The sequence below is a fragment of the Equus asinus genome, chromosome 20, assembly GCF_041296235.1.
Source record: "Equus asinus isolate D_3611 breed Donkey chromosome 20, EquAss-T2T_v2, whole genome shotgun sequence".
NCBI lineage: Eukaryota > Metazoa > Chordata > Mammalia > Perissodactyla > Equidae > Equus > Equus asinus.
Window position 1 is genome coordinate 91945212 of NC_091809.1, and position 10815 is coordinate 91956026.

The 10815-nt window shown below is 38.2% G+C and overlaps 2 protein-coding genes across 2 annotated transcripts; one reads left to right on the forward strand and one right to left on the reverse strand.

Moving 5' to 3' along the window:
* Positions 1-2461: 2461 nt before the first annotated feature.
* Positions 2462-3427, forward strand: LOC106843923 (olfactory receptor 10T2-like). Its single transcript, XM_014861178.3, has one exon. It carries the CDS (start codon positions 2462-2464, stop codon positions 3425-3427), a length of 966 nt encoding a protein of 321 aa, XP_014716664.3.
* Positions 3428-9548: 6121 nt separating this feature from the next.
* LOC106843944 (olfactory receptor 5P76-like) lies at positions 9549-10493 on the reverse strand. The gene has a single exon (XM_070491593.1). The coding sequence runs from the start codon at positions 10491-10493 to the stop codon at positions 9549-9551; it is 945 nt and encodes a 314-aa protein (XP_070347694.1).
* Positions 10494-10815: the final 322 nt, after the last annotated feature.

The window sequence follows — 10815 nt, forward strand, 5'->3', positions numbered from 1 at the left end:
TATTGTCTGGTTTCAGTGTAGGGTAGGTAGATCGATGTGATAGAAACTGAGCTAGGGCAGTGTCTAGGGATCAGTTTGTGATGAGCACTGAATATCGTGCTGGGGTGTTTGGATTTCCTCCTATAAGCAGTGTATAGCCATTCACTATTTCTGACACTATCAGTGATTAATATGTCCTGTGTTTAGGAACCTAACACCTGGTCACAATGGGGTGAATATAATAAAAATGCAGGAGACAACCATGGAGGCAACATATTTATTCTGTGGGATAGGTCCAGGACAATAGCAGAGGGAATAAAAAAAGAAGATAAACATGTTGGCAAACAAACATCTGGAATTTTGGAAGTAACTTACTTTGTAAAAAGAAGAGAAAGCAGTAAAAAATGGAGTCTGATGGTGGCTCTCTGATGACTGTAACTAACTCGAATTGAAAGTACAGGAGGAAACTCTGTCATGTGGATAAATATGGCCAGTTCTGTTCTGAAAATTTTGTATCCAATTGTTGGAGGTTATTCCAGCAATGGAGATGTGCCAAAGGGAATTAGAGGTTTCCTTTCTGGTAGAGGCAGGAATTGGAGAGTCACACAAGGTAAATGGTAGCTGAAGCAACAAGAAAGGAAAAATGTTTCCTTTAGAGGTAAATAGACTGGGAAAGCTTCAGTGGAAAGAGTGTGGAGTGGTCTCCATGATAAGCCACATGGGTCTTGGTTGAATTGGTTGGGTAGATGAGTTTCCCACCCAAGGGTCTTGTGTTTGCTGTGAACTGTGCCTGTGATGCTCTCTCCTCTGATCTTTCCCTGTTAGTTGCTCATTGCCATTCTTTTCTCCACTTAAGTATGTTACCTTCTTGGGCTTCCTCGAATGCGCAAACAAGAGTGGTCATTCTCTGACATCACAGAGATCCTATGCATCTGGTTCCATTTTGTGTTTCCCATGCAGAAAAAGCCTGGCACATCATACATATTTAGTCAATATGTAGTGAATAGAATAAATTCATGACTTCTATAATCACTTAACCACTCTGTACCTCGCTTTCTCCTTTATAAAATCAGAATGAAAAATCCTTAGCACACAGGCTTTTGAGGATTACATGAGACAGCTCTGTCTAACCCCAGCATATGGTCTGGCATGTTATAGACATTAAAAGGTGCTGGTTACCTGGCCTGACTCTTCTTGTATTCTTTGCCAATAACTACCATGCAAGTAGACAATACCAACTCTTCAAATAACAATATATTTATTTTTTTGTCTTTAATCTTTGTGAATCCTACAGAATAATTTCCAGCCAATGTTTCTTTTCTCTTTATCTTGCACACTCCTTCATTTTCCACTGCTGATTACTTACTATTTTTCTTTCCCTTTCCCTTTAACACTGATTTAAATTAAAATAAAAATTCTGTGAAGTGTCTTCATATCACTTTTATGCCCTCACTTCCTACAAGATTAGATGTTTTATGGACAATCAAAATAGAAATATGATTTGCCAAATTGATCCAAGTAATGTGGATTGATTCTATTCACTTCTGTTCTTCAAAGCAAACGATGTAACAGGTATATCTGCTAGAAAATGTCCTGGAGGTTTAGCTAAAAACTCAAAAGTTGATTCAAATATAATGACCAGAATATGCCATTGTAGAATGAGACAGTATCTTCATAGTCATTTGACTCCAAGCTAGTCCATTATATTATATTAGGCATCTGGAAAAAAACTTTAATGGGAAGTTCTTAAGAACTTAAAAATTATTGATATGCATTAAGAACTAACAATATTATGTATCTCAAGCTTCAATTATTACCTTGGATAGGAACCCAGCAGAAGTTACAGGACGTTAAATTTATTTCTGTGGTCTAGTCATTATCACAATAATCACTTTTGAAGTCACTTCATGGTGATGACTGATGAAAAGAGTATTGCAGTGAAAGAAAAGTCAAAGTTCTTTTGGAAAGTTTCACTGATCTATCCAAATTTTTTAAAATGTATATTCACTTTAAATGATTTAAAGGGTTGAATTATTTTATTCATTCAATCAATAGTTTATAAAGTACTCATGAGTACCAGGTTATCATTAGATCACGAAATGTATTTGAAAAATGTGGCATCACAAAATCCTGTGTCAGAATAAAGCAATTTTATTCACATTTTCCCCCTTACATGCAGATCCTAATTGGAAAAGAGAAAGTTAAACAGTGTTTTCTGAGTAGAATCCAAGAAGATATTTGGGCCCCTTCTGTGTCATTTATGCAGATTCTCATCACTCTCTGCTGAACTTGACTTCAGTCAGGAGCATTTAGCATCCCTTTCTCAGGCTCTCCCATGAAGAGTTGCCTGAAACTTGCTCAGATGCCTTAGATTAAAGTCTAGGTGACATCAGTACATAAGGATCTTTTTACAAATATCTCAGAATCTTAATCTCAAGAATCTCTGCACCTTTGGAGCAAAGCTGCTGTGCCTACCAGGAGGATGGGAAATCATACTACAGTGAGCACATTCCTTCTGTGGGGATTTTCTGGTTTCCCAGACCTGCAGAATCTTCTCTTTGTGATGATTTTCTTTTGCCATGTGACTACCGTAACTGCAAATGTGTCCATAATGGTGGCCATCCAGCTCAGTCACAACCTTCACACTCCCATGTACTTTTTCCTCTGTGGTCTGTCCATTTCAGAAACTTGTACCACTATGGTAATTCTCCCCCGTATTTTGGTGGACTTGCTGTCAGACAACAAGACCATTTCTCTTCCTGAGTGTGCCACACAGATGTTTTTCTTCTTAGGCTTAGGAGGCAATAACTGTTTCATCATTGCTGCCATGTCCTATGACCGTTACACTGCCATTCACAACCCACTGCATTATGCCATCCGGATGACCCATAAGATCTGCTTGCAGCTCATGATGGCCTCTTGGATGGTTGGATTCCTGGTTTCTCTCTGCATCGTCATCACTGTATCCAACCTATCTTTCTGTGACTCCAACACCATCCAGCACTTCTTCTGTGACATCTCGCCTGTGGTCTCCCTTGCTTGTGATTACACTTTGTATCATGAAATGGCTATTTTTTTGCTCTCTGCCTTTGTGTTGGTGGGAAGCTTTATTTTAATTATGATTTCCTATGTCTTCATTGGATCCACAGTTTTGAAGATGCCTTCTGCAAAGGGGAAGTATAAGGCCTTCTCAACTTGCTCCTCCCACCTCACTGTAGTGTGCATCCACTATGGATTTGCTTGCTTTGTTTATTTGAGGCCCAAGGACAGTGACTCATTCCGTGAAGATACGCCAATGGCTTTGACATATACAGTGCTGACACCTCTGCTTCATCCCATAGTATACAGTCTAAGAAACAAAGAAATGCAGATAGCCCTAAGGAAGGTAGTAGACAATGCAAATAGGCTTATCTCTCAGAGGGTTAATAAAAGAACCTTGAACATTTAAAAATTTACAGATTGCTGGGGCTGGCCCCTTGGCCAAGTGGTTAAGTTCGCGCGCTCTGCTGCCGGCTGCCCAGTGTTTCGTTGGTTCGAATCCTGGGCGCGGACGTGGCACTGCTCATCAAGCCATGCTGAGGCAGCGTCCCACATGCCACAACTAGAAGGACCCACAACGAAGAATATACAACTATGTACCGGGGGGCTTTGGGGAGAAAAAAGGAAAAAAATAAAAAAATCTTTAAAAGAAAATTTACAGATTGCTGATAAATAAAAGTGGAAAAAGGGGACTACCTCCAATAAAAATCATCACTTTGTGTGCAAAGAAATTAAAATATTGTCTAACTACCTGGTATATCTTCACATCACCATTTTTCCAGTACAAACAGGATACAGTTAAAATATTTTTAGCATAGGTATGTGTATGTGTGTGTGCATGTATGTATGTATAATACAAACACGCAAGCAGTAAAGGAATCAAAACATGTTTTGTTCTGAACATGTTTTGAGACACAGCATTTTCATAATAGTAATTGGATGAGTCTTTTTGTTTATGGATTATAGTTTTAGTGTCAATTCTAAGAACTTTTGACGAGCCCTATATCTTAACAATTTTCTCCTATATTTTTCCCAAAACTTATAGTTTATAGTTCTACATTTTACATTTAGGTCTATGATCTATTTTGAGTTAATTCTTGCATGAGGTGTGAGGTTAGGTTGAAGTGCTTCCATCCTCCATGGATATACAATTGCTCCAGCACCATTTTAGAAAAGCCTTCCTTCTTTCAGTGGATTGCTTTTGTACCTTTTGAAAAAATCCATTGGGTATACTTGTGTGGATCGTTCTCTGGGTTCTCCAGTCAGCTTCATTGATCTGTGTATCTGTTCTTCCACCCACACCACACTGTTCTGATGACTGTAGCTATATAGTGAGACTTGACATCCAGTAGAGTGATTCCTCCCATTTAATTTTTATCTTTCAAGATTGATTTATACAATCAGACCTTTCCTCTTTAGTAATGTAAGCATTTAGTACTGTAAATTACCCTCTCAGCTCTGCTTTATCTGCATCTCACGTGTTTTCATATGATGTCTTTTAAATTTTTCATTGTGTTCTATTTGTGTTTTAAATACTAAAGTTCCAAGTCTTCTTTTCACCATTTATTTTCTGTTTAGAGAACTTCCTTTAGCCATTACTTAAAGGTAGATTTGTTGGAAACAAATTCTCTTAGCTTTCCAACATCTTCAATTTCTTTTTCTGTCATACCTGAAGGTATTTTGCCAGATACAGAACTTACATTTAAAAATGTATTCTTTGCTTTTAATACTGAAAAATATTGCCACTTCCTTCTGGCCTTCATGGTTTCAGATGAGAAACTCATCTTTCATATTGCTCTTTCCAATAAGTAATGAATCCTTTTTCTCTGAGTGCTTTCAATATTTTTTCTTTGTTTTTAATTTTTCAAAACTCTAATTATATGTGTCTTGGTATGAATTTATTTGACTTTATCCTGTTTGAGTTTCGCTCAACTTCCTGAATCTGTAGTTTGATGTCTTTCACAAAATTTAGGATGCTTTAATAGTTATTCAGCCCCCCTTTCCTCATTCTCTCATTCTGTAACTTCCAAAATATGAATGTTAACTTGTTTTTCATTGTTCCACAGATTCCCATAGCTCTGTTCCATTTTTTCCAATCTATTTTTTTGTTGTTTATATCAGTCATTTCTATTCGTCTTTATTCAAGTTCACTGATTCTGTCCTCTGTCATATCCACTTCATTGAGGCCACTCAACATGTTGTTTTATTATTTAGCTTCAGTTATTGTATTTTTCAGTTCTATACTTTTTACTTAGTTGTTTTTATAACTTCTATTGATTTGCTAAAATTTTCTATTTTTTCATTTGTGCCAAAAGATTGCTTGTTGAAGCATTTGTTTGATGGCTGCTTTAATATCCCTTTCAGATAATTTCAACATCCTATTCATCTTGGTGTTGGCATATATTGTCTTTTCTCATTGAAATTGTGATTTTTCTGGTTCTTGGTATGACAGTGATTGTTGATTATATCATAGACATTTAGGATATTATATTATGAGACTTTGAATCATATTGAACCACTTTTTTAGAAGGAAGTCCCCCATAGAGGTGTCATTGTAACCACCAGGTGAATTCCTGCTCAGCACTATTGACACAACTCTAGCAAAAGGGAGTGCTGACTCACACTGCCTCCTTGCAGATAAGTGAGATGAAAGTTCAGCTCCTCACTCTGCCCTGTTGTCTTCTTACCAGTGATAGTGTGACCATGACTTGAAAACTTCCTTGCTTCTAAGAAAGCTCAGCTCCTTGTTGGGCCCCACCTCATTGCCACTAGGGAAGGAAGAGGTAGAGAGCTAGTTCACTGTGCTTTGCTGTTGCAGGGTGGAAGTGGACACTCAGCACCCCACTGGGACTCCACTCACAAGAGGGCAGGGGATTGTCGGGGGAGAAGACTACCAAAGAGCCCCACCTCACACTCCCTCATTGAGTGTCATTGCTTCCAGATAACAGTGCAGGCTCATTTCCCCACTGGAACCCACTGATGCTACCCTGGCTGGAGAATCAGAGGGTGGGTGGGGTGAAGATCAGCTCCCTGCTTGGCCCCACTGAAACCTAGGGGTAGGAAGCAGGTACGATTTTTGCATTGGTGTTTGTCTGGAGTAGGTCAGATATTGCCAAAAGGTTTTCTGTTCTGTTATGGGCACCATTTTCCCAGTTCTTTGACTAGAAGGAATAGGCTATTCTTAGAGATCTTTTTGTCTGTGTCTCTTGGCAGTTCTGGGTTGGAGGCTTCTGCAGCACCCTGTCCAATATATCTGGAAGCAATAGGGAAACTCAGAAACTCACCATTATTTGGTTCCTCAGGTGCTGAAGTCCCTAGGATTATACCTTCTTCTTCCTCCTTTTAGAGTCTTCCTGTACTTGCTTGTTGTGTCACATCCAGGGGCATTTTTAGTAATAAGAGGGACGACCCAGAAGAACGGAGCTACTTCATCTTCAATGCAACCATAAGTCTATGCCTTCAAACATTTAAAGATTTTTTACCCAGCTTCCTACTTATTTTGTGCCAGAAACTTAGTCTAATACAAATTAGCCTGACATATCCAGATGTAGAAGTCTCCATATTTACTTTGAACAAAAAGGGTTGGCTAGAATGGAATGTGTCAGATACAAATGCAAGTCCTCTGGTGATGAAGTACTCTCAAAGATCTCCTCACTCTGCCCCTCCACAGAGATTATATGCTCTAAAATAAGTCAAAATATTAAGAGGATATTTGTGACCTTTATCTTTTATTTAATGTTTATGTGACTCAGTTACATCCTCTGTAAAATACAGATTAAAAACGAACTTTATAGGGTTATCCTGAGGATTCTTTTGGGTCAATACTTGTAAATCACTGGGAACAGTACCTGGAATGTAGTGAGCAAACTCATATTATGGCCGCTATTGCTAATGTTCTTACTACTGCTACTTCTACTATTACTCACATTTGCCGTCTAGATTTTCTAACTCTCCGACCGTGCCAACACATAAGGGAGATATTATTCAGCAGAGGGTGATTAGAAGACTTTTACTGAACTAGGCTGGGATTCTAGTTGACAATCTGAGTGAAACAGTTTTGAGGCAGTGGCATAATTGTGGTGAGCATGAGTTTGTGTAAAAGCCTGTCCCAGTTGTAGCAGGATCTGACACAAACATTCAATCAGTTGAATCAGGCTGAGATTCAAGATTCAAGCCAGTAGAGTCAAGTCAGTAGAGTAGAGTGGTTCGTGCCAGAGCAAAAGCTTCATTCAGCCATCCATTCATTTGTTAATTTTTCATCATTCATTTCAAATACGTATTTATCCTTTCTATGTTCCAGAAACTGTGTGAAAATTCGATGCTCGGGGAAAGACAAAAGACATTGTAGTGTTTCTGTGAAGCTTCCAACATTGTGGAGAAAACAAATACTGATTCTGTAACTGCGAGTGCACTGACTATTCCAAAGAAAATACTCAGGGTGCCATTGGGGGATAACTGCTGTCCTTAATTTGGTCTCGAGCTTCAGGAAGGATTCTGAAAGGAGGGGAAACATTTAGTTGGGTACCTATAACATAAGAAGTGAAACCCAGGTGAGGGGAAAAATGCATTCAGGTGATGTGCCTGCATGTGAGAGGATCCTGAGGCAGCAAATAACATGTACCTGTTTAAGGATTTAAAAGAATACCAATGATTGATTCCTAGAATTTGTGTATTAGAGACTTGAGGGAAGAACAGTGAGACAGAGAAATAAAACAGGGGCCATATTCAGTATTTTGTAAATCATATTAAGAATTGTTACCTGCATTCTAGGGTCTTTGGGTCATATTAATGAAGGAACTAGCCCATTTAGATTTCCGGCAATTGTTGGCAAATGGAGAGAGAATTGGAAGAGAGTAAGACAGGGAAGAGGAAAACTGGTTAGGGTTGTATTAGTCAAGATTCTCCAGAGAAACAGAACCATTAGGAAACATGGTGTATTCTTTTCCTTTTCTTTTAAGGAATTAACTTACACAATAGCAGGTGCTAGCAATTCCAAACTCCATGGGGTAGTCCAACAGACCAGAAACTCCACTTTATCATTTGTTTTAATTGCGCTCACCATGGGATTGATTAAAATTACCAAGTCTGCCATAGTTGGAATAAAAGCCTCAAAGGTAAATTTTGCATGTAAGTGGAAGAGTAGACTTGATGTCACAGTCTTCCTCCACAGACAGACTGGAAATAGAATCTCTCTTTTTCGAAGGACTTTCTCTTAAAGTTTTCAATTGATTATATGAGAGCTGCTTACATTATGGAGGTTAATCTGCTTTGCTCAAAGTCTACTGATATAAATGTTAATCATACCTAAAAAATACCTTCACAGCAACATCTAGACTTGTGTTTGACCAGACAACTGGTGACCATTTCCTTCCCAAGATGACACATAAAATTAGCTATCACAGGAGTACTATTGTAAAATGTATGAGTTAGTAGCTTGAAACAGAAATACTGAAAATGAAAATGAAGAGAGGTAGGAGATAAATATGGTACTCAAAATGTACAAGACTTTGTGGTTGAATGTAAGCACATGGAGGGAGGAGAAGAAATAAATTTCTCAGGTTTCTGAATTAATAAATTTATTGAATTATGGTGCCTCTTATTGGGATACAGAATATTGGAAAGGAGCAAGTTGGGGGTGAAAGGAGATAATTACTTTAGTTTTAGGTGATTTGTGCTTGAGATACAATACATAAAAATATTTTTGTCTAGAACACTAAATAGAGGACAAGAAATGGAAAATAAATGTGGTAGTCTCAGGATAGAGAGATAAATTAAGCTTCACAGAGGAAACACAATCCAGTTCTCTCAAGCTTCCTTAACAGGATGTGAGGCTGACCATGAATGAGTTGTTCCAAGAGTGTGTTCCACTCTTGAATCCTTGAGGAATCCTGCTCATTCCCACAGTCACCTGTTTTGATATGACAGAAGGATTCACAGTTTAGTCAGGGGTATCTCATCCTTTTCTTTCATGGGGTATCTTTTAACTAGGCTGGAGCCAGAAACCAGGAACACAGGTCAGAATCGATGGGCTCAAAAAGCCCGTCATCAGCAGATAACCTTACTGCAAGAAGAATATCTCCAGTAATTTTACTGTCTGGTTCCACTTGGTCATTTCCTCTCAGAATGTACTCAGTCATAACTGTAATTATCTTGTTCATCTCAGGATAAGCTCCTGTTGAAAGTAGACAGTCTTAAAGCTTCAGATATACAATAACCTTAATTTATAGCAGAGAACGACTTTTAAAAAGATATGAATAAAATTTTAAAATGATTTTCAGCAGATTAAGTATATTTCCATGTTATCCATTTTGAAAATGGTTATAAATTTAGTTTTATTTTATTAAAGGTGACATATTATTGGGCTCTGATTTACAATTTGATATCAGAAAATCCACCCCATACATTTACTAAAAGCCTCCACACTGGCTAATGACATATGGACCTTTATATTTTGATCAAACCATTCTGTGCATTTATTATAATATTTACAGTATATTATTATATCAAATGCTACAAAATAACAGGCTTCACTAAGAGCATATTTTTCTAGCAAGCTCTCTCTTCAGAGCCCCCTTAATCTCATTGTTTCTGAGACTGTAGATGAGGGGGTTCAACATGGGGATCACCACCATGTAGAACACAGACACCACTTTGTTCTGATTAGTTGAGTAGCTGGACTTGGGCATCACATAAATGAACGTGATGGTCCCATAGAACAGAGTGACCACTGTGAGGTGTGAGGCACAGGTGGAGAAGGCCCTGTGGCGCCCCTCAGTGGAGCGCATCTTCAGGATGGTGATGAGGATGCAGATGTAGGAGACGGCTATGACAAACACCGTGAGCACAATGATGGAGCCAGCTGTAAATGAGGGGACAGCTGCGGGAATACTGACATCAGAACAGGAGAGTTCAACTAAAGGAGCAAAATCACAGAAAAAATGATTGACTCGATTTGGTCCACAGAAGAGTAAACAATAGAAGCAAACAGTAAAAGAGCAAACATTGAGAAAACCACCTACATAAGCCACCATGAGTAACTGGACATAGACTTGTGTGGACATTTTGGTGGAATAAAGGAGTGGGCTGCAGATTGCCACAAAGCGATCATATGCCATGGCAGCCAGAAGGAAGCACTCAGTGGATCCAAAGAAAACAACTGAACCAAGCTGGATGCCACATCCAAAATAGGAGATGGTATTTTTCTCCACCAGGAAGTTTACAAGCATATTGGGTGTGACAGAAGATGAATAGCCCATGTCAACAAAAGCCAAGTGGCTCAGAAAAAAATACATAGGATGATGGAGCTGAGAAGAGATTCTGATAAGAAAGATTGTGTTGAGATTGCCAGATATGGTCACCAGGTAGATACACAGGATGATCACGAAGAGGATAACTCGAAGGATCGGATCGTCAATTAAGCCCAATAAAATGAACCCTGTCATTGAAGTGTGGTTCCCCTCCCCCAGGGCATCCATGACACAACGTAGCTGCTACCAAAACGAACCTGTGAGAAAATCACTGCATTAAAGAAATTATGAATTTTGTTTCATTTTTTTGTTAACACATAGAGGTTGTTGTAAACAAATTATTCCGTTTAGACTAACATTTTTGACTTTAGAGTAAAAAATTTATGTTTTTCATATTTTATATATATTTTAGAGAAAAAAGTTTATGTATTTATGTATAATGAATGTTTTATATTGTAAAAATTTCAGAAGAAGCACTAGAAAATCTGTTTGAAACAATGTATGTCTTTTTCTCTATACTATATTCTTTAGGAATGTACTTAAAGTGGCT